This window comes from Corylus avellana, chromosome ca2 (assembly GCF_901000735.1).
Source record: "Corylus avellana chromosome ca2, CavTom2PMs-1.0".
Lineage (NCBI taxonomy): Eukaryota > Viridiplantae > Streptophyta > Magnoliopsida > Fagales > Betulaceae > Corylus > Corylus avellana.
Window position 1 is genome coordinate 2,381,175 of NC_081542.1, and position 22,920 is coordinate 2,404,094.

General features: G+C 35.9%; 5 protein-coding genes across 6 annotated transcripts; 1 reads left to right on the plus strand and 4 right to left on the minus strand.

Moving 5' to 3' along the window:
• Nucleotides 1-1,087: 1,087 nt before the first annotated feature.
• Nucleotides 1,088-1,823, minus strand: LOC132172145 (dehydrin Xero 1-like). Its single transcript, XM_059583595.1, has 2 exons — nucleotides 1,457-1,823; nucleotides 1,088-1,361 (listed from the first exon to the last, which is right to left on the minus strand). Exons 1-2 carry the CDS (start codon nucleotides 1,733-1,735, stop codon nucleotides 1,155-1,157), a joined length of 486 nt encoding a protein of 161 aa, XP_059439578.1. The 5' UTR covers nucleotides 1,736-1,823; the 3' UTR covers nucleotides 1,088-1,154.
• A 4,089-nt stretch (nucleotides 1,824-5,912) lies between these two features.
• LOC132171210 (AAA-ATPase At1g43910-like) lies at nucleotides 5,913-7,727 on the plus strand. Its single transcript, XM_059582470.1, has 2 exons — nucleotides 5,913-6,990; nucleotides 7,076-7,727. The coding sequence occupies exons 1-2, from the start codon at nucleotides 5,998-6,000 to the stop codon at nucleotides 7,571-7,573; spliced, it is 1,491 nt and encodes a 496-aa protein (XP_059438453.1). The 5' UTR covers nucleotides 5,913-5,997; the 3' UTR covers nucleotides 7,574-7,727.
• Nucleotides 7,728-7,822: 95 nt separating this feature from the next.
• LOC132171209 (uncharacterized) lies at nucleotides 7,823-11,000 on the minus strand. 2 transcript variants are annotated; one of them, XM_059582469.1, is made up of 6 exons: nucleotides 10,533-11,000; nucleotides 10,182-10,263; nucleotides 9,629-9,951; nucleotides 9,148-9,499; nucleotides 8,101-8,361; nucleotides 7,823-7,994 (listed from the first exon to the last, which is right to left on the minus strand). In XM_059582469.1, exons 1-6 carry the CDS (start codon nucleotides 10,921-10,923, stop codon nucleotides 7,835-7,837), a joined length of 1,569 nt encoding a protein of 522 aa, XP_059438452.1. In that variant the 5' UTR covers nucleotides 10,924-11,000; the 3' UTR covers nucleotides 7,823-7,834. The 2 variants fall into 2 exon arrangements, with proteins under 2 accessions (XP_059438452.1, XP_059438451.1); XM_059582468.1 differs by having other exon boundaries at nucleotides 9,148-9,951.
• Nucleotides 11,001-14,254: 3,254 nt separating this feature from the next.
• LOC132172138 (bZIP transcription factor 11-like) lies at nucleotides 14,255-15,388 on the minus strand. The gene has a single exon (XM_059583588.1). It carries the CDS (start codon nucleotides 14,921-14,923, stop codon nucleotides 14,432-14,434), a length of 492 nt encoding a protein of 163 aa, XP_059439571.1. The 5' UTR covers nucleotides 14,924-15,388; the 3' UTR covers nucleotides 14,255-14,431.
• Nucleotides 15,389-18,513: 3,125 nt separating this feature from the next.
• LOC132171160 (mitogen-activated protein kinase homolog NTF3-like) lies at nucleotides 18,514-22,263 on the minus strand. Its single transcript, XM_059582402.1, has 3 exons — nucleotides 21,688-22,263; nucleotides 21,093-21,516; nucleotides 18,514-19,421 (listed from the first exon to the last, which is right to left on the minus strand). The coding sequence occupies exons 2-3, from the start codon at nucleotides 21,513-21,515 to the stop codon at nucleotides 18,738-18,740; spliced, it is 1,107 nt and encodes a 368-aa protein (XP_059438385.1). The 5' UTR covers nucleotide 21,516; nucleotides 21,688-22,263; the 3' UTR covers nucleotides 18,514-18,737.
• Between the last annotated feature and the right edge of the window lie 657 nt (nucleotides 22,264-22,920).

A 22,920-nucleotide genomic window follows, 5' to 3' on the forward strand; every position in this document is an offset into this window, starting at 1 on the left:
TAATTTTTCATATATATATATATATATATATATATATATATATATATTACTTATTAGGTAACATCAGTGAATATATATTAATTGTATATAATATATTTAATATACAATAAAAATATATTATTTGTATATTATATAATGTAATATTAAGTTTTTAAAAAGATGAGTTTGGTATGAAGTCCAGAACACTACGCATGAATGACCTTGTTCCAAACTCTCACACGGACAACTACAAGTGTTTTCAATTGCTTTTTGTTTGTCTCACATAAAAAAAAAAAAAAACCCACTATTTTCACCTTTACTTATTTATATAAAGCAAATGTCTTTTAATAATCCTCTAAATATTGCCTTAGTCAAGCACTTAAGCTAGGCGAGCCAAAAGCCAAGCTTCGAGTACTAGACTTATCTGGCGAGCTATGCTAGTCAGGGAGAATGGCGAGGCGAGCCAAGCACAAATTTTTAATTTTTAATTTTTTTCCTATAGTATAAACAGTTAGCAATGTATTAACCGCATAAGCGGCTACAATTAGCGATTATAGACAATAACCGCTAACCGTAACCTCTTTATCACCCATACCGGTTTATCACCCATACCGGTCCGATGAGACAAAACCTTCTTGAATACTCTTACAAACTTGTAGAGTTGAAACTTCCCCAAGTAAAGTAAAACGTTTAGATTTGTAAAATAAAATAAAATGACTCTAAAATAATCTTAATTATTCCACTTATGACACCTCCTTTTTACCCTTCTTGTATTAAGATGTTATTTAAAAGAAAAAAATATATGTATATTTTTGCGTAATTAAAAACACGAATGACTGTTCCGTTCTTTAGAAGTAATTGCTAATTTGCTACAGCTAGCTACTTTATCGTATTTTTATGCTACCCCACTGCATTATCCTTCACAATTACCGTCTGTACCCGAAACCAAAGTATACAAATGATATATATATATATATATATATATATATATATATATATATTAGAAACTGTGACAACCGACTCATAATACAAATACATGACTGAACCGCCTACGCTGATATATGTACCATATACCAGCGCACTGGCTTAGGGAAAAAAGAACACCATATTATGCAAAGAAAACGAAATACGTATGTATATATAATAATATACATATATGAGCTAGCTAGCGACAGCTAGTGGTGTCCAGGAAGCTTCTCTTTGATCTTTTCCATCACCCCCTTCTTCTCCTGATGGTGTAGTTGCCCCTCATCGTAACCATATGTGGTACTTGCACTTGTATTACTACGGTGATCCTTGTGTCCAACACCAGGTATCTTCTCCTTTATCTTCTCCGTCAGCCCCTCCTTCTTCCTTCTCCCGCCATGCCCATCATCCTCCGACTACGTACGTACACCCAATATTAATTTCACCCAATAAGGCCATTTTTATGTATATATATATATATAAGAGAGAGAGAGAGAGAGAGAGGACTTACAGAGCTAGAGCTTGAGCTTCCAGAGCGATGAAGCTTGCCAGAAACGCCGTGGGCGCCAGTCCCCGTTACATCATGACTCATACCTTGGAGAGTGGTGGTGTCGTATCCACCGGCGGTGCCGGTCATGTGGTGGATCGGGTTGCCAAATTCGTCCGTGCGAATCGGGTTGCCATATTCGTCCGTGCGAATTGTGTTGCCATATTGATCCGTGCGAATCGGGTTGCCGTATTCGTCGACTTGGGATGCAGGTGCAGCGTGCTGGTTTTGGTAATGTGCCATTTTCAAGGTAATGAGCAAAAACGAAGATACCAGTTGATTGTACGTATATGGATATATGTTTTGATGGATTTCGAAGATGGAAATTGCTTGACCCGAATTGTGATTTATATAGGCGAGACGATCCAGATGTGGCGGGGCGAGTTTGAACGTGGACGACAAATGAAGGTTACACGTCACACAAGCTTTTATCAGCTGCCACGTTACTATTAACGGCTTCGTGGCGCTGTTATAAGCGGACAAGTTTCTGATTATGTGGACAAAGGGTGTTAATCTTGTACGGCTTGGGTCGTGGATAAGCATGAAGGATTTTTATCATCATTTAAAAAAAAAAAAAAAAAAATGGTGATGACTATGTAAGATTTGTGTTCTTACAATTTGGATATATGTAAATAAAAATTATGAGACGTATAGACAAATTAAAGAAAATATTGGGATTTGATGTTTGTCCGTAGGTTAAGTTTTAGAATTTGTTTAGAATTACGTTTGAAAAATAGAGTTTTTAAGTGAAAAAAGAGTTTTTGAACTCTTAAAAGTACTTTTAATTTTTTTTTACCAAACGAGTACTTTTTTCTTCAAACAGATTTTTTGAGTGTTAAAAGTACTTTTAAGTCCCGCAAATACAATTTCAAATAGATTAATGTCAAATTCATGGCTTTATATATAGGGCGGTAAATATAATTAATTAATTGGTTCAAGCTCGAACTCAAGTTTGTTTGTTACAGTTGTTAAATAAGTCGAACTTATATGAATTTGACTTGATTTGAAATTGAATTGTTTAAGATTATAATATAATATATAAACAAAAAATTTCATGATAAAAATATTATGTATGTTTTAGTATAAATACAAGGTTTCTGAAGTTAATTTTTATAAATTTCTAAATGAAAATTAATTTATCATATAACTTAAATAATACAATTATAACAATAATAAGTAATTAATGACTAGCATAGATTAAAAAAAATATATAAACAATAACAATATTTACTTTATAGAAAGATTCTAGTACTACTCTAGCTCTGCACAAAAGATTCTAGAGCTGTTCTCGATGTCCACGTGGAAATGAAAAAAAATCCTAGAGAATCACTAAAGCTGATTATAATTTCCCTGAATCTTGGAATATGTTTCCAACTTTTAGTGTATACAATAGTTGAGTGCATGTAATATTATAAAATCGTCAAAAACAAAAAGGAATATACTAAACTCAAATCTTTTTCAGTCGTGAGCTTCTTTCGTGCATGCCGCGGTTGTGCCCTACCTTAACAGACTCTGGTATGGCTATAATCCTGGTGGATTTCAGGGTGGCTTTGGTTGCTATTTAAATGGCTGGTTGACATTCTCAACTCATATTCCTCTGAGCTACTGATGATAGTGTGATGATAGAGAGAATTTAAGAAGGTATGTACGTGGTGTCATGCAATTTTTTTTTTTTTTTATTATAGAAAATTAGACTTAGGTCATTTGTTTCGACGTGAAATATTTTTTTTATTTTTTTTTTGACGTAGCGTAAGAATGTTTTCAATTGACCAAATTAAAAAACTTTTATGAGGTGTAAATAATTAATGCTTTTCAAACAATTTTTCACTGCTTTCTCACATCTCTTGAAAGGATATTGTAAAAGGATTCTTTAATAAGCCTACCTGTCTGAGTAAGTCTCAAGTTGCCTAAACACCTGTTTTGGCAAATGGGCACCAAAAGGGCAATTTTGCAATTGCTTACAAACAATTGCACTATATCTCAATTCCTTCCTTGAAGACTTATTATTCTCATACACTCTCTTTTCCCGCAATTCTTTGAAAACATTTTGTAGACACGTCAAAATTTATTGAAAACATTTTGACGTGTTGAATTTCAGCATGTCAAAAAAAATCAAGTATATATATATATACCTGATTTTCGAGAGCCGGAGAACGCGTGAGAGGCCGCCGTAGTTTGAGCTCGTGGTTGCAGGAGGGAACAGCCGCAGTGACAGGCAGTGAGAGAGAGAGAACGTGCAAAAGAGGACGGTTGGTAGCGAGCTAGGTACGTACGTAGTGAGATAGGCAACACGGGTGAGAGAAATGCAGAGGGGAGGGCTGTGTGAAGTACGGTTGGCCGAAGTTGAAAAAAAAATGGCGGAGCTGGAGAGGGAGGATTGGTACACAGCGCGGGGGAGCGAAAGAAAGAGAGGGAAGAAGGAAAAAGAAAGAAAAAAGAAAAGGAGAGGGAAGGCACAACTCCAGCTGGAGTTGTGCCTTCCCGAGGAGCTTCTTAACGTGTCAATACAGACACGTCAAGAAGCTTTTGACGTGCCACATGTGGCACGTCAAAAAGCTCTAATTAAATTCAATTATTTAAATTTTTTATTATTATATTATTTAAATTAACATATATTTTATTAAGTATTTCAATTATTTTATTATTAACATATATTTTAATTGCATAATAGAGGAGTGTTACATATCCTAAATTTCTTTTCAAAATTTATTTCTTAAATGATATGTCATCATTTTATGACGTGTCCACATGTGACACGTCAAGAATTGCAAGATAAAATGATATAAATTTTCATTTATATCATTTTCTTTCCCTTATATAACCCATTATACATATATACTGTAATACTTAAAACTAATTAGAGAATAAATAAATTAATATTCTAGATATACAGATAATAAAATAAATTTTTTCGTGAGGGCTCAATAATCCACTCACCGAGCATTGTATTTTGTGTTGGCCGAGTTCATGTGGGGTTTGCGGGTCTTATAAAATAAATGTATTATGTATGTCATATATATTTTTTAAAAATTAATATGGCTATCACATTAATATTACTAGAATGATTTATGCATGATAATATCATATCATATTAATGAAATGTTTGATTCATATGCATGTGATAATATTATTAATTGGCCGGTATACAATAGTATAATTATGATACTAGCTAATTGGCATGCATGTGATATATACGTATATACCAATTAATTTATACTAATATGATAAAATTAATTTTTTCATACCAATTCAAATTTTAATTTTTTACTAACTAATTAATTTTAATTATAGTTAATTAACATTTTTGACGTGTCTAATAATGAGACGTCAAAAATTTTTGACGTGCCCACATGTGACATGTCAAAAACTTTTTGACGTGTCATATCGGACACATCAAAAATACCAACTTAAATTTTTAAACTTTTAACTTTTAATTTATATCATTTATTTATTCTATTATATCATTTTTTTTCTCTTATATAACACATTATCCATACAATATACTTAAAACTAATTAGAGAAAAAATAAACTAATATTGTAGATGTACAGATAATTAAATCCATTTTTTTAATGAGGGCTCAATAACCCACTCACCGACCACATATTTTGTGTTCGCCGAGTTCATGTGAGGTTTGTGAGTTTTATAAAATAAATGTATTCTGTATGTATTATATATTTTTTTTAAATTATTATGGCTATCATATTAATATTACTAGACTGATTTATGCATGATAATATCATATTCAAATTAATATTAATGAAATGGTTGATTTATAGTCATGCATGTGATAATTATATTAATTGGTATACAATAGTATGATTATGCATGCATATGATAATTAATGTCATATATATGATATTAATTGGTATATATACAATACTATGATTATGCATGTACACATATGAGAATACGATCATATATATGATATTAATTGGTATACATATGATAATATCATATATATATATGCCAATTAATTAATTGGCATGCATGTGATACGTACATATATACCAATTAATTTATACTAATATGATAAAATTAATTTACTACATTATTTTTTTTTAATACATATTTTTGATACCAATTAATTTCCAATTTTTAATTATAATTAATTGTAATTTTTGACGTGCCAGTATAACACGTCAAAAACTTTTGACGTGTTAAAATCTAACACGTCAAAAATATTTTTTTTTGACGTGGCAAACATGAGTTACTGTTTGCCACGTCAAGAAAGGGCAATTTTTTTTTGTAGTTAGACTACATGCCGTTTTCTTAAAATTTATTACAAACCCGAGGCTTGAAAGGAATTCCCTACCCCTTGCAACGCTGTATGATATTCCGAGGGTTAGGGGTTTTTTTTTTTTAATTTTTTTTTTTATAGATACTAGGGTTTGTATTCAAATCCCTTATAAAAAGTCCCCTACTAGTGGCAGTGTCCACACACAAAATTGCCGTGTATAGTCGGCGTATAAGCTCTCTCTTTAACTCCGTGCTTTGAGTAGAGAGATGATGGAAAATTTGTCCATGTTCATGCCCTCCGCATCCACCCTTCTGTCTGCCTATGCCTTGGCATCTACTTTCTTTCTACTCGTCAACTCAATCTTCGAGCAAATTCCACAATGGTTAAAGGACTACATGAACCCTATAATCTGGGAGTTGCAGTCTCGTTTCTGCTCCGATTTCATCTTCGAGGTAGAAGATGAGTGGGGGGTCTCCGACAATGAAATCTTCAGGGCGGCCATGACTTACTTGCCCACCAGAAGCGGACCCACCACCCCATCCCTCCTTGTGGGTTCTGAGAAGAAGTGTGAGCAACCAGGTTTGGGTATCCCAATTGGAGGCCAAATAGTCGATGAGTTCCAGGGCATGCGCCTTACGTGGAGGCTCTACTCTCGCAAAACACGAGAGACTATATGGAATTCCAACGAGAGGAAGTTTTTCAGACTTAGCTGCAAGAAAAGTTGCAGGCAAAAAGTCCTGGACAGCTATTTGCCCCACGTCATACGCACATCACAATCCATCTTGAATAAACTGGGCCTAAGGATTTACACCTACGACCAAGATTATTCGTACTGGAGGATGACGGCTTTCAGGCACCCATCAACGTTTGAGACTCTCGCAATGGACCCTGAGAAGAAGCAGTTCATAATGGAAGACCTTGACCTGTTTACGAGCCGCAAGGGGTTCTTTGACACCACTGGCAAGACTTGGAAACGCGGCTATCTTCTTTACGGGCCGCCGGGGACTGGGAAATCCTCGTTGGTCGCCGCCATTGCGAATCACCTCCGCTACAATGTCTATGATATTCAACTTTCCACAGTGAAGTCGGACAGCGTTCTAAGGCAGATCCTTACCTCCACCACCAACCGCTCCATTCTTCTTTTTGAAGACATTGATTGCAGTACAAAGGTGTCGCACGATCGTGTCAAGAAGAAAGAGAAGAAGGCCAGTGAGAGGCCTGAACCTCCAGACAAGCCTGAGAAGAGTGATGCTCCGGGGGTAACTAACTAAAGCTTTATTTATTTATATGTTTATTTATTTTATTTAAATATATTTACGTATTCTTGACGTCTCAATGCTGTAGATTACCCTATCCGGCTTGCTCAATTTCATCGATGGCATTTGGTCAAGCTGTGGTGAAGAGAGAATCATTATTTTTACAACAAATTACAAAGAAAAATTGGAACCGGCTTTGTTGCGGCCAGGACGCATGGACGTTCACATTCACATGGGCTATTGCACCCCAGCCGGGTTCAGAGTGCTTGCTGGCACACACCTTGGCATTAAAGACCATATCATCTTCGGAAAGATCGAAGCCCTCATTCAAGCGGTAGAAGTTACTCCTGCAGAAGTAGCTCAGCAGCTTATGACGAGCAAGAAGCCTGAAGTTGCCCTGGAAGGTCTGGCAGAGTTTCTTATCACAAAGAAGAGTGAAATCAAAAGGGCCGAGCCCAAAAAGGACAAAGAAGAAGGCCAAGATGATAAGCAGAGTCGGGAGAAGCACCGTGATAAATATATGAATTTCGTTTCCCGTGTTTTTTGTGTTCCTAACAGAGAGTGCCATCAAGTAGACCACGAATAAATTTTACTCAGTACAGACTGTAGAGTCAATTACACACCAAGTGCTAGTATAATTAGCTTGTTTAGCCTGTACTTTGTCCAAATATGTGGTCATTTGATTCAATGTTTTGGTATCTGTATTCCTGTAGGAATTGGAAAATCGATTTTGGTACTCAGATTTTATATGATGGATGTCTGATTTTCGAACCCAAAGATCTGTTCCTTTCTAAATATCATCAACTTTGAAGTTACAGAAGATGTAATCCATACAATATAAGTACAGTTACCTCCGCATAGATGACAAAGATAAACCTTGGAGGCAAGAATATGAGGCTGGAACTAGATCCTTTCTTGACACCAGAGATTTGATCAATTCTTTTATTTGACAGTTCAACATGAAAACTTCATCAGCTAAATTCTTTGTTTCCCACTCTTCTATCATCCTGCATAAAGCTTGGTTACATCAGTTACATTAATAAGCCCCTCCCTTGAATAATGATAAAGGAGTAAAGAAAGCAGATACTAAAAGAATGAAATTCATAAACAAACCTTGACTGAGATTCCGTACTGTTGCTGCAGTCAGAAAAAAGCACCTTGATAACAGGATGCAGATACATACTAGAAACTGGTCCGGTGTCACCCTCTGCATCCACACAGTAACCAGCACATGACCAAGAATTTGGATTCAGAAGAACAATTTGCAGCAAAGGAGATTTGGTTTTCACATCCTTAACCACAGTCCGATATGATGATTCATCCTTTGCACTTTCCAGGAGCTGATTTGTAAACATTCTTTCCAACGTATACCCCCTGTCCAAAGAGCAAATTAATTTATGTACTCAACTTTTGTTTAACAAATATCAATAGTCAGGGTGTTGAGAATTTTTTCAAGGGGCTTACATATAGTCTTGATTCCTTAATAATTACTGTGTATGGTTCTTTTGCAAACAAATATACACAAAAAATAGGTAAATACATAGGCTTTAATATTATAAATTCACAAAGACATACATATACGGCTGTGTCCTTCGTGGGTCGTGTCTATATTTTTGGGAGTCACCAGTTCAATGCCCAAAAAGACCAGCCCACAATTTGAGCAGCCAAGGCATACATGCTGGTCCAGAAAACCCTCAATAGAATCCAGAAATTCTGTGCAACTTAAAACTACCTTAAGGACAATTCACATAACACAGAATACTACTAACAGTACTAATGTACCAATGCAATTTTTTGTAAGAGCCAAATCTTTTCAGGTGCTTAAATTAGTTTCCAACAAAGTTCAATCTTATTGCTAATATTTGCACTCTAGCCAACAGCTCTAAATCATGCTCTTCATCCCTAGTTTCAGACTTAACATCAGAACTTGAATAACGACTTGCCACCCCAGCAAAATCCTTCTAAATGGAAGTACAAATTTTTGCAGAACATGCATGGTGCTTTGCCATATTACCGGTTAAAAATAATAAGCTAAATCACCCAGATGATTTTAATAATAAAACAACCAAAATCATATATATCTCTACAGCTGTTTTCAAACATAAGCACACTAAGTGACGAAAGATACAAGCACATAATTGTAGATCATTATTTGCATACCTGAATAAATCACCCGATCCACCAACTGGCGTACAAGTGGAAATGTAACATTTAAATAACCGCACTCCAGAATCTACAGGTGCATAACCATTACCATAAGGGTATGCTCCAAGAAGAGATGAACATTGAGGGCAAACATATTCAATCCACTCAACATCTACAGATCGATTGAAGGATCTAACCATGAACACATTTCCAAGAAAGCCATTGAGCAAACATTTCTGGTTTGCCTTGGTCTCCTTAGTTTCAGACACATGATGAGTGTGGTCTTCATCAACATGATTCAGAACATGACTTTCCTCATGATCACAGCAACCAGGAGCTGATGCCACATTTTTAGGGAGATCTGATTCTGGCAACAAACAAGATGAAGCATCATCATTAGTTTCTTCCTCATGAACTCCACATCTGAATTTTCTAGCAATATTTTCATTCTTAAAATGCATGAATTTTTCCCCATCAGAAGCTTGTGTTTCCTCACTTGGATCATCACAGGTTATTAATCCTCCACACTGACTTCTAGAATCTAGACCGGCTTCACCAAATCCATTGTCGCCGTTGATATCTGTTCCAGAGTCAGACCGCTGGCATTCAACCTGGTCGTGGGATTTCCATTCCACAAGATCATCCTTGCAAAGAGTAACAGTTGTGGAACTTAACTGGCAAATACCCTCAGCACATGTATATGATTTTGCATACCCAGTCACCAGCTTCTCACTTATACCTCCAAAGGAACAACAGCAAGTCCCGAACCAGTTATCAGCCACCTCTCGCCAATCAACTGATGGCATTTCCACAAAATGTCTACATATGAATTACAAAATTTGGGAAAATTTTCAAAAGAAATCGAAAAAAAATTGAATTCAAATTAACAACTCAGCGTAGCATATAAATATGTAAGATGCGATGATAATCAATAATCTAGCATGACCACAGCAACAATACACAGTTTACTGGAAAATTGTACTGATTACTACACACATGCTTCAAAAAGAAATAGTAGTGACAAATTGAAGCAAGTAAACGTAAATTACCTGAGAGGACTTTTAGTCAGCTTAAACGAGCAACTTCTACAGTAGAAGTGAACTCCTCCACTAGAAGATAGACTCTTCAGGTCTGAAACACACAATCATTACACGAAAGAAACGACATTTCCTCAGTAGGAAGATGAATTATACAACAGGTAAATAAATAAAGAAGATAAACAGCAAATTAAACCAAAGCAAAAGGCTCATTCCTTTACATTTCTCTAAACTACATTCTGCACATAGAATTCGATTATAAACTATAATTTAGCTTTCCTATCCGAATTCGATTATAAACTATAATTTTGCTTTCCTATCCACTAAGTTTTTCCGTAACAAAATACAGCATAGAGATCTCACCGGAGTCCATTTCTAGTGGCTTCAGTGCATCAAAGACCACATTTTCTCGGCCTTCGGACAAATTCAACACGGAATCGAAACTCGAAACGATTGGATGATCGACCGGAAGAAGCAGGACGAGCTTGACCTCAATGTGATCATCAAAGGCTCGGAAGCTAACGGGAGACTCAGGGTCGACCAGAACCCGTGGAGTCGGAACCCTGAGCGAGACTTCGAGTTCTTCAAACCAGCTCACCAGGACCAGAGACTGTGAGGGATTGAGATGGACCTTGAGATTCTGGCACTGAACCGAGGGCATAGTGTACGAATCGAATATGAATAACCGAAGGTTCGGGACGTGAGATTGGGCTTCCCATGTGAACCGCCATTTTCTAGGGTTTTCGGAGGACATTGTGTATTACTCTGCTCCTCTGAGGTTTGTGACGAAAACGTTTCAAAAACTGAAAGTTGAAGTTCGAAAGCGGCAGCTTCTCCCCGGCGCCCATTTGCAGTTTTAAAGGCCACCCTTGTCGAAGCGACATTCTTTCTTTTTTTGGGTCTGACGTATTGGGCTAAGGAAACGCGCTTATTCATGAGGTGGTGCTGCCCGGCCCATATCGTTAAATTCATCAGGCCTGCCCTTGCCTATCGGATTCAGAGCCCCAGAGCCCCGATTTGCCCCATGTGTGAACTCAGATCATTTGGTTGTTGGGATCCGAAAAATCGATCGTCATTTTGAAACCATGACTTAATAAAATAAAATAAAATAAAATAATATTTTATTATGCTGATGTGTTAGGTTTTAACCGTCATTAAATTTTTTAATAAGGGTTGATCCAATAACTATTAAATCCTCCCACATCTACGGAATGAGATATTTGTGAAATATTAGTGTAGTATATATCATTATTCTTTGGTAAAACAAATGTGAGTTCTATATTTTTAACAAGTGAAAACTGAAAAACTCACTCTTTAATACTTTTCCTAAGCTATACATGACAACCAACATCGCCTTGTTTGTTATTGTTAAATCATCACTTATCTTAAAAGTTAAGTTAACTGGCTCAACATATGAAATATTGTATCATGTTAGAATATATATATTCGCATTAGATTTTTAAGTATTTCTTTTAATGGATTTTTTTTTTTTAAAAAAAAAAATAATAAATAAGGTTGGATTTATACCAAACATACTAGCTAGTTCGTCAACTTGCTACAGAAATTAGCTATAAGATGAAAAGAAAAGCAAAAAAATATGAAACCGATTAATCAAACTACATAATTATAACATGTTAGGAAAATAAAATGCTAAAGGGCTCCCACTCTAATAAATCTAAATAAACAACACACGTGGAACTTTACTTAAGAGAAGAGGTTCCAACATTAAGAATAACAACTTGAACTAATAAGAACAAAATAGAATAATTACATGTTACTCAAACTTTTATATCCCATTATATTCGAGGACAAGTTTATAGAACACTGAACCTTTTAATAAAGAGATAATAATAATAAAATATGCAGCTTAATTGAGTAATTTGAGTCCTTAGGTGCTCAAAGGTCAAGCCTGCTTTATTTATTTAAAAAATAGAACACCCTTAAGATTAGCTTTTATATATATATAATCCATCTCCCTCTTTCTTTTTTGTCGCCATCACAGCTATGTTCAATCTCATTCCTGATCAAAAGTTAAAAGATAATTAAAAAATGGGAATATTTATTGTTTTTCTTTTTCTTTTCTTTACTCGCCTTAGTTTATTGACAGAAATGGTTGGCGACAAGTAGCAGTCATCCTGTTAATAAAAAATTAGCATTACTCTTGGGTATTTTTAACCACATAATTAATCAACTCCAAGAGTCAAGAAGTACATTTGGGTGATGTATATATTTCTTATTCCATCGTGTAGAAGATGGATTATTTTTTTTTTGGTTCTTGAAAAGAAGGGTTAATTAATTAATTGGATTTAGATAGCTAGCTACTTTACTTTATGCCCAATATGTTTATTTTCTTTCTTTTTCTAGGATATGAGTCCATACCTAACTTACCCACCTCGTTTCCTTCTTCCACTTGAGTCAACAGAAAGTGTAATGCACATGAATCACATGATCGTTCGCATAACTTCTTCTAAGAGAGGGGGATCGAGGGGGTTTTTTCAAAACGTTAGATTTGAAAATGCGATTAAGCTTTTGGCAAAATTATGATTTGGTTTTTAAAATTATTTTGTTTAAAAATGGGCTTTTGAGTTGCAAAATCACATGACTAAATGAACTCTAATTTTTTTTTCAAAAACTAAACGGACTCTTAATCTACATCGTTTACTTCATTCGGAAACCTATAACCAGAGACGCAAATGCAGCATAATAATCCAGAGAAGATATTATAGAAGATTTATGGTACAAATTGGAAGAAATGCAAGTTTTATTGAGATTGAAGTGCATATATGGGGAAGTGAAATTCATTCATTCATGATAAGGTTGTGGAAGACACTATCAAAGTGAAACCCAGAGATCAAAACTTCCACCTACAAGATCCCCAGGAAACTGTTGTTAGGTTTAGAATAAAAGCCTTTGCATAAATTGATTTTTTTTAGGGACGATATATAATTTCATCAGTTTGAAATCCGCTATTTACTTTTGTTGCCAATTAATTATTGGAGTTGCGCGGAAGTTGAATTTATAGAGTTCTCATAACTATTAATGGATAAAAGTAATGTTATATATTATATTTTTTATTTTACAATACTAATGTGACCGTCTTAATTAATTATTGTATTTTTTTATTTTTACAAAGACTGATCTAAAGGTTAGTTGAAACTGGCAAACTGTTATGTCAGTATTGTAAGATAGTTGCTAGTCAAAAATGTGGGTTTTAGAGCATTACTCAGTAGATAAATTTTTTTTTCAAATTGGGTTTGGAGAAATTTCCTCTAATTATATGTATTAAACTAATAAATGTCCAAAATACACTACATACATTTTTATATCATATACTTTGTTAAAAATACACTTGAAAATCACATGTATTTTGAACAGCGTACATATCAATAGATTGATTTATAGAAAAACCCACCTGAAGAAAAACCTTGTCCTATACAAATCTTGAAAAAAAAGTTTCCTAGACCATACTTGAAGCACGGTGTCTTTCTAAGCAAACCTCAGAAAATTACCCCAGACATGCATTTACAAGGCCACAATCAGTACTGCAGGCATGCAGACAATGGCTTTGAATAATTAGGATGCATGTTCCATTTCTGGTTCGGAAAAAGATTTTGTTTTATCCTCCTTGCCAATAATTTAGGCCTGAGCTCATCATTTGGTTGCGTTCTTAATTTATGTCCAAAAGCCTTTCTTTCCCACATTACTTCACCACCATGAAGAAGGAGCCCCCACCAACATCTAAAAATTTCATCATACTTTTATTGGCCCACTCAATTTAGTCTATCAAGATCAAACAAAAGCAAGCAAGACCAAGCAATAATGTTATCATTAAATTCTTAAATTATTTTGTCCAAATCACTACCAGTTCAATACGCCATCTTTGACAACATGCACAAGGAAATTAAAGAGCTGCAAAGGATGAGAAAGACTATTATATTGATGGTGATTATGTTACTAATACGTCACCCAAATAATACAAGTTTTATTATACATGAAATATTCACATAACGTGGCGTCCACGTCCACATTTTAATAGTTGACATAATAAATATCACATAAATTTGAGTTATATGATGGACAGAGTGTACTGCAATGCAAGTATATATTAAATAAAATAGAGTTACACAATTAAAAACCAGAGGATTAACGGTATCCGTGCAGATACCATTTACAAATGAAGAACCCAAGTGCCAACTCTGCTAATGCTAATAATTACTATTATTATTATTTTTACCAGCAGCAACACCCCAAAAGAAGAAAGATTAGTACATAAACACGTCGGTGGAAGCCATTATGGGGTGGTTGAGATAGAGAGAAGAGCTCCATGGATTATTAATCATGAAGCTATCATATTCCTGGATCGGAGTGTCCTGATTATCAGTCTGAAAAATAGTAGTGTTTGTGGAGGTCATGTAATTGATGATCCCGTTGAGAGACTCCAACCTCTGGCTGAGCTCAGCCATCTGAGCTCTGAGAATGGAGTTCTCAGCCTCGATGTTCAAGTAGAGCTGCGAGGCCATGTTCATGCTTGTGAGGATTTGGTTGTTCTCCTTTGTGAGCTCACACGCCTGGGCCGTCAGATCATCCACATGATTCTGCTTGCGGATCCGTGATCTACGTGCCGATTCACGATTGGACAGCATTCTTTTACGCTTTCTTTGATCCATAACATGCTGAAGATCGCCGCCTTCAGACCCCGAGTTCTGAATCGTGCTGGACCCTGAAGAATTCGCTCTAGTACTAGAAGAAGCCATATATAGTTGTATGTTTTAACAAAAACAATAATATTAATTATAAGCTAACCAACAAAAAATAAAAAAACAAGATTTTCTATCGGGATTATGCTTGGTACAATAATCAAGCGTAGAAACCCAGATGCTAATTATTTGAAAATAACGCTAATACATATAGAGAGGGGCCTGGCAGGGCTAGTTTATGAAAAAACGTAGAACCAGTAGAGGAAGACAACAGAGAAGGATTGAACCAAGTGGGTCCTGCGCCGAAGGGTGGAGTTTATCATAAACCCAGAGAGGAGGATTTCACTGACAACTGGAGACATGAGTCTCAAACATCAAGAACAAGATATTATGCATCAAAAAATAGCTGATGGAGAAAGAGAGATATCTTGTGCAGAGGGATATGGAGATTGGAGAGCCTGAGAAAGAGAGAGAGACCCAAAATTTAGGGGGTGGAGAAGGTGAGAAGAAGGAAGAGATTTTGAAGAGAGTTGCAGGTGGAATTTATAGACCAAACAGCGCCCACTGTAATTAAATTATTATAGAAATTAAAGCAGTTGTAGCAATAAAATAAAAGCAATGAGAAAAGACAGCTTAGAAAATTTTGTTTGGAACTATTTGAGACAATGGGTCATGTTCATGCGCATGCGCAAAGAGAAGCTTCCATGGCAGTAAATTTAACTATTTAAGGCCATAATATTATTTGCACGAAATTGGTAAGTAGAGCCATTAATGTCCCTATCATGGCAATAGGAACTCTCAAAATAATATGAGATATCAAAATATGGTTGAGCTTCTGTGCTGCTGTGGTTGAGATATCAAAATATTATTTGCACCCAGTTGCTTCTGTGCTGCTGTGGTTGAGCTTGGTCCTTGCAACTACGTACAATTAATTGCTAGGCTTCCACGACGTCGTTTTAGCCTTTAACTGGAGATTTCCGGACTTTTTCCCAAGAATCCCAACAGAGGTAAGCCGGATCCATTGTAGTGTACTACGTATCTATGGCAATCTCGTCCGTACAACAGCTCATGCACTAATGTCAGGTTGATTAATTATATATGAAATTGTGATCCAATCAAAATAAATATTTCGAAAGCCAATTTCATTCTGAAAGATTGAAAATTTTATCTTAATATGAAATCCAAATATATCTTTCCAGAACAATATATTAACACAGATTAAAATAATGCTCAATCAATGGTATTCAAGAAAAATAGCTTTTGATATATATATATATATATAAAAGAAAGCTGGCCTTTTCGTTTTAGTTGGGTCAGATACAATCATACAACGTGAGATCCGGCCATCATATATTCTGCATATATGCCGTGTGTGGATTTTTTTTTTTCCCAGTTGTGTAGGCCAATCAATCGATCAAAGCGAAAAAGATGTCATTTTTTTTTGTTTTTTTTGTTTTTTTTTGCTTTCTTTCTTTCTGATTTTCACTTTTATTAACATTTTTCCTTCCTCTCTTTCTGACTGGGAGGGGGAATTAATGGTGGGGATAAGTAAATAAAGCTGTTAATGATAAAAGAGCATATTCCTTGCTTTGGATGCCATATGCTCAAATTTTAGGTAATAACGTAAAGTTGCCTTATTATATACCTTTCAATTCATTCAAGCATAATATTATGTTATCGTAACTTTTTTTTTTTTTTTTTTTCCTGAGCTCAAAAGCAAGTAGCTACAGAGGTTTTAGTGGTTAATTCCGAAGCATTTTTCAGTGTAATGAGCCACCCATATGTGCTTCTGCTGAGGGAGGCAGTAGTGAATGAACTGACAAATTTTCAAAATACTTGTTTGGCTGCAATTAATAGTAAGTTTTGAATAACGATCCAAAGATTAGGTTAGCAAAAGAGTTTCATGAACAGTATTCATCACCACACCTTGATTGAAACTTGATGTCTGATGGAAAAGAGTGGCATTGTCATGTCAATATAATGCGATAGTTGCGAGATAAAAGTGTAATTTTTAGCATTACTTAACTAGCGAGCATATGATCATTAAATTCAATTTTTAAAAGAAAAAAACTACATATTATAGCTTCATCCCACTGGGCGGATGTGACCGCATATAACGTTACTCCTTTTAAAATATATGTGAAAGAAAAATTCTAGAAATCAAATTTTTATTTAACAATTATTCTACAATACTAATATGGTAGTTCCAATTATTATTACTATTATTTTTTTTAACAATGACTAACTAATTAAGCGTCGGTTGAAATTCTTACATCAACAATATTATATATACATTACTCATGTAAAAATCATGTGTAGATGAGAATCATTTGCCAAAAGGTGCAAAAGTTGCCAAAAGTTGCGAACTAACATACATATATACATAGTGGCCACTAATAAACATGGATTTGAACCTGTTTCTTTGACAAAATGAGGATGAATATTGTTGGATTGATTTTTTTTGTTTTAAAAAGGGGGGGGTGGGGGTGGCTCACCGAAAGAGACAATTGATTTTCTTGAGAAGGTTGCTCTATTGATTTATTTTATTATTCTTTATACTCAGCACAAGAAGAGAAAGGACCAAAAAAAGGAACAAAAAAGGACAAAAATGAATGAAAGCAGCAGTGAGGGAGAGTTGAGGCCACAATTTCAGTACATCCCCCCCAAAGAAAGGTTTACCTATTCCATTAAAAATCGTAAGATGCTGTTTTCGTGGGAGATATAAAGCATGCAATTATATATATTTATATTTTAGGTGAACATTAATATCAGCATGTGCTTCTTCTGTGGCTTCAAATGCCAGACGCCACATACAAGATTCTCCATATATAGTTTGACTGGCTGCTTCACAGTTGATGAAATCTCATCAACAATGGATGCCATTATTCATTCTTTACAATTGTAGTGGGCGGTGGTAGTAGCTAGGAAGCTTCCCCCGATTGTCTGTCTAGCAGCCTTGCAAGTTGCAGCAGTAGAAAGATTGGCTCATATTGCACGTTGTTTGGTCATATCTTATTTTATAAGAAAGCTTTTAAAGACCCACCTGCCCTCATTCTTTTAATCTTTCAGTTGACAACAAAAGCATTATACCAACTTTTAAAGAGAAAATTAGAGCCTTTAAGTGAATATGGAAAGCATGGAATAGTGTTGGGTTATCATTATCCACCACGTTTATATTTCAAGGACTATATTGTTGTTGGAGTTGCTGAAAAAGAAAACTACCCATTGATTGTTTGAGAGGGTAATCAATCCATCATACCCCAAGAAGAGTAATAGGCATCCGGAGGTGCCCATCTAGAAATTCAAAGTGGACAGTCTTACAAGAATTTTGATCTTTAGTGACGGCCGTTGCTAATAGGTCATTATAGTTGTTCCGTCGAGAAAAGTTATCATTGACGACCTCAATGTCGTTACTGATATATCATTATCATTGACGACTTTAGTCGTCCCAAATTATGTAAGGGGGCCTAATCCAACATGAGTGCCGAAAATGCCTGTGAGGCTGTGAGAACCCAACTTTCCAGAAAAAGAAAGGATAAGATGATCTCTTGATAGCTAAAACTATAATTATTGGATGCATCTTTATTTTCTACGTTCTAAAATCTAAATGATAGTGTCATGCATGCATCAAGTATTATAGAGGAGCAGAGATTTAGATTAAAAGGAATAGTTTCAAGTTTCAACTATTTACAAGTTACAAGATGCCACAATCAAAGAACTTGAACTAATAAACAATAAGTAAAACAAAATCTTGGTGCAGTCCTTAAGTTTAATAGCACATTTCTCAAAGGCATGTTTCCCTACGGAACAATGGAACTTGTTCCAGAGACATTATACAACACAACAAGGTCAAAGGAAGCTTTTGCAGTACCTATGCATGGGCAGAAGCAGCTTCAGGATGGTAAAGCAGAATCTCGTTCCACATCATCTCCCTAATCATCTGTTCCCCCAAACTTTCATCAATGTCAAGACTAATTGGGACCTGAGCAGGAGGATTGCATCTTGGATCATACAGCCCTGACATGTAAGGGTGTTGGAGGGCTTCAGTGACGGTAATTCTCTTAGTTGGATCAAACACAAGCATCCTTTGCAACAGGTCTATAGCTAAAGGATCGGCCTGCGGGTATAAACGGGAAAATTGTGTCCCCCTTGAATAGGGCAGTGATTTTATGTACTTCCTGGCCTTTGAATTGTCAATGAACTCAAGATCAGCTTCCTGTTGGCTGCCAAGAACATTGATAATCAGTTTCAGCTGGTTGAGGCACTCAGTTCCAGGGAAGATTGGTTTCCGGCCAAGAATTTCAGCAAAGATGCATCCTACAGACCAGATGTCAATGGAGGTTCCATAATTGTCACAGCACAAGAGGAGCTCTGGTGCACGGTACCAGCGTGTGACAACATACTCTGTCATGAACTGACCATTGCCTCCACTGGTTCGTGCCAGCCCAAAATCACATATTTTCAAGTCACAATTAGCATTCACGAGGAGATTCCCAGGCTTCAAGTCCCGGTGAAGGATGTTTGCTGAATGAAGATACTTAAGCCCGCGAAGCAACTGATATGTGTAATGTGAATTAGTCACAAGACACCATTGATAATCAATATTACTGGGAAAAGGAAGTAATAACAATAAAGGAAGAGAGTTCAGAAATTAACTAGAGCTTCTTATAGTAGCACATGTATTATATCCGGCAATGAAAGACCAACCCTCTATACAGCATCTCTCAGGTATTGCTATATGATGCAGAATACTTGACATTAGAATTGATTTTGTGATTCAGTCTACACATGCTTAACAAAGTTTGTTTGATCTACAACCAGAGGAAGCCACAATAGGGACAGAGGAGCACTTGTCACTCTGACAGAAAGTAAAACAAATGATCACAAAAGACCTTGGACTTCAAGGCGAGCAAGTCCAGTAAAAAAAGTAGACCCTTTTAATGAACAATGCTGAACCATAGAACTTGGTATTGATGGATGTTGTTTGAACAACACTTGATTGCTGTTAAATCATCACTTATCTCAAAAGCTTAAGCTTATAAGAAGGGATAGATTTAATAAATTAATTTAATATTTTAACACTCCCCCTCACATATAGACTCAAACTCTCCCTTAATAAGTGAGGCCCAACACGTGTAATATTTAATTGAAATGAGAGGTGAATGATAAAGACAATGTTCGAACTCGTGACCTCTCCTCTGATACTATGTTAAATCATCATTTATCCCAAAAGTTTAAGCTTATAGGAAGGGATGATTTAATAATTTAATTTATATTATAACAATTGTTGCAACATTGATGTAACATCCCGGTTCCATATTGGAAAAATGAATAACCCACATAACCCACATAGAGAGTGAATGGTTTATAAAAACAACTCATGGTTGCTAAATCCTACATTACTTACTTATTAGGTGATACTAGACTTTATAAGTGATTTTAGAAAAGTTTCGAATTGACCAATCCTTTTGGGGTGATGGCGTATATATGGCTAGCGCTTTTCTTTGGGTCGCTACAAATAATATTAGAGTCACCTAGTAATTCCATGTGGTATTGGAGCACTGTATGACGTGGTCCTGATAGGGACATCAGGGGTTTAAGAGGGGGGAAAAGAATTTGTAACACCTCGGTCCCATATTAGGAAGACTGTAGCCCACATAGAGAACGGGTAGTTTATAAAGACACTCATGGGTGCTAAGTGATTATAGGAAAGTTCCAAATTGTCTAGTCCTTTTGGGGTGATAACGCAGATGTGACTAACATTTTTCCTTGGGTTGTTACAATTGCAATATTATTGTTTTACACCTTTATATGAAGTCCAATAAATAGTTGCAGGAACTCCAATTATATATGAACTAAGGGGTGTAGATGAGCATCAAAGTCATGAACAATCACAGACAGAATGAAGAGTATAAAACTTTCAAGGAGAAGTGGAGCAATCAGAAAGTATATGTTTTTTTCTTGAACAGAGATACCCAAAAAGCATCATGAAAACAAATCTCAGAATTCACATTTAGTCCAATCATCAAACAGAAACCAACCATTGCATATCCAAGATTTACACATGCTTTAATCATGCTAAATTCATACATTTTCAGAAAGTATATGTCAGTCCCTCATAATCATGTATTTATTCAATCACCAAATTAATACAAACCCATTGGGAAGACTAGCTGAAAGGCTAAATATACCATACATGTACACTACTTGAGAGACAAAATAATACCTGAAAAAGAAAATATTTGCAATGATCATTCGAAAGCGGCTGCGATGACTTAATAATCTGATGAAGATCCGTGTCCATAAGTTCGTAAACCAAGTACACGTCCTTGAAACTCGTCCGATGAATCGGCATCATAACATCCTTCAAAGCGATCACATTCTCGTGCCGGATATGCCTAAGAAGCTTCAGCTCCCTCAGCGTTCTCAGCGCATCGATGCGGTTCTCAAACACATTGTTGATCTTCTTGATCGCAACTTTCTCATTTGTTTCCCTATTGATGGAAGAGCACACGACCCCATAGGCCCCTCTGCCTATCGGCTTGATCGGCACATACTTGGTATCTATCTCAAACAAACTTTGCCACATTGAATAGCAATGCTTCCCTCTTTGCCTAATTCCATTCGGAGGCTCAACTACACTCGCCATCCTATAATTCGCCATAATATAATCCATATTAATAAACGACAGCTATAATTACTTCAAGGAACAAAGAACACCACTATAGACGACACTAATCACTTTAATTAACCCACTAATCATGCTAACTACAACTCTATATATGTATACATATGAGGAAGGGTTTAGAATCGATACTTACTTGCCGATTCCACTTGTGGGTGTTTCGAATTTTGATCTTTTGGGCTTGCCTTCTTTGCTCTTTCGCTTTTTCTTTTCTCCGACTTTTAAATTAAACTAAAAATTCTCACTTTCCGCACCTTTTCCCACCAAGAAAACATTCCCAGATTCCAAATCCTAAAGATAATTCATGCCACGAATTCTTCTTGAGCTTCATCATTCTTCAACACAATGAAGCTCGAATCTCTGGCCCAGAAGCAATTTATTAATCTTTCTCTTTTGGGACACAAGTGGGAAACGAGAAAAAGGCTGATCTTGAACGATTGCTGGGCTCTCAGAAGGAGAGAGATTGGATGGGTTTGGGGATTAGGATTTGGCTATGTCGTTGTGAGCGATGGTAGCTAGAGAGGGACAGATGGATATGTATGAAGGCTTTGAGAAGAATCAGGGATGATGGGGGTGTTGTCATGAGCCATCACATTCACACCCCCACACGGCAGTCTATGCTATGAAATGCATAAAACGACAGCTACGGATCTTTCTTAGGTTCTTTTTAGGAAATATCACCTTGCCTATCTTCTTGTGCAAAGACAAAACAGTCGGGTAATTGTCTTTTTTACACACCACGCCACGCCCTCTTATCGTCGGCTCGCTTCACTACTTACTTTTATCATTGGTGGCTAAAACGATTATAAGCCAGAAGCCAGAAGCCAGAAGAGAGGTGACTGGTGAGAGAGCATATATGGTTTGACAAGATAAGCCTAGCCTTTACTTGCCCTTTAATTCATTCAATCTCGTGAACATTTCAAAGTGACATTCTGTACAATTTACATGCTTTTTCGCCGCAAGCAAGCCGACACCCACGTGGAGAATAGTGGTTGAGGCCGGTCGCTTTTTGACATTTTTGTTGATTTAATGATTTCTCAAAGAGACTCCTCCTCCTGTGGGGCTCTCAATCCGCCTAATTCAATTTAACTTGCTCGTACCGGAGCGGATAAGAAAAGTCATTGGGTACACCAATTTTTATTTTATATATATTTTTAACTTACACAGTGATTTTATTGTCCCCATTACTAGTTATTTGAAAAACAAATATAAGATAATTTTCATTCGATATTTGTTCTTTAAATTGTCAGTAAATTATTGTTGAATATCCAAATTCATAGTTCAATGATATTGTTAGATCAGGCTAGCTACCCCAGTAAGTATCAGATAGCTTACATTTGTTACTTGGATTGCCAACAAATTATTGAGA

What these genes read in the sequence shown, in the direction of transcription:
- LOC132172145 (XM_059583595.1), bottom strand. Translation starts at nt 1,735, where the DNA reads ATGGCACATTACCAAAACCAGCACGCTGCACCTGCATCCCAAGTCGAC. An exon ending in GAAGCTCAAGCTCTAGCTCT is followed by an intron (nt 1,362 to 1,456) that starts GTAAGTCCTCTC and finishes GTACGTACGTAG; the next exon opens with TCGGAGGATGATGGGCATGG.
- LOC132171210 (XM_059582470.1), top strand. Translation starts at nt 5,998, where the DNA reads ATGATGGAAAATTTGTCCATGTTCATGCCCTCCGCATCCACCCTTCTG. An exon ending in AGAAGAGTGATGCTCCGGGG is followed by an intron (nt 6,991 to 7,075) that starts GTAACTAACTAA and finishes TCAATGCTGTAG; the next exon opens with ATTACCCTATCCGGCTTGCT.
- LOC132171209 (XM_059582468.1), bottom strand. Translation starts at nt 10,923, where the DNA reads ATGTCCTCCGAAAACCCTAGAAAATGGCGGTTCACATGGGAAGCCCAA. An exon ending in GCCACTAGAAATGGACTCCG is followed by an intron (nt 10,264 to 10,532) that starts GTGAGATCTCTA and finishes TGTGTGTTTCAG; the next exon opens with ACCTGAAGAGTCTATCTTCT. An exon ending in AGTACGGAATCTCAGTCAAG is followed by an intron (nt 7,995 to 8,100) that starts GTTTGTTTATGA and finishes AGCTTTATGCAG; the next exon opens with GATGATAGAAGAGTGGGAAA.
- LOC132172138 (XM_059583588.1), bottom strand. Translation starts at nt 14,923, where the DNA reads ATGGCTTCTTCTAGTACTAGAGCGAATTCTTCAGGGTCCAGCACGATT.
- LOC132171160 (XM_059582402.1), bottom strand. Translation starts at nt 21,515, where the DNA reads ATGGCGAGTGTAGTTGAGCCTCCGAATGGAATTAGGCAAAGAGGGAAG. An exon ending in GCAAATATTTTCTTTTTCAG is followed by an intron (nt 19,422 to 21,092) that starts GTATTATTTTGT and finishes TACACATATCAG; the next exon opens with TTGCTTCGCGGGCTTAAGTA.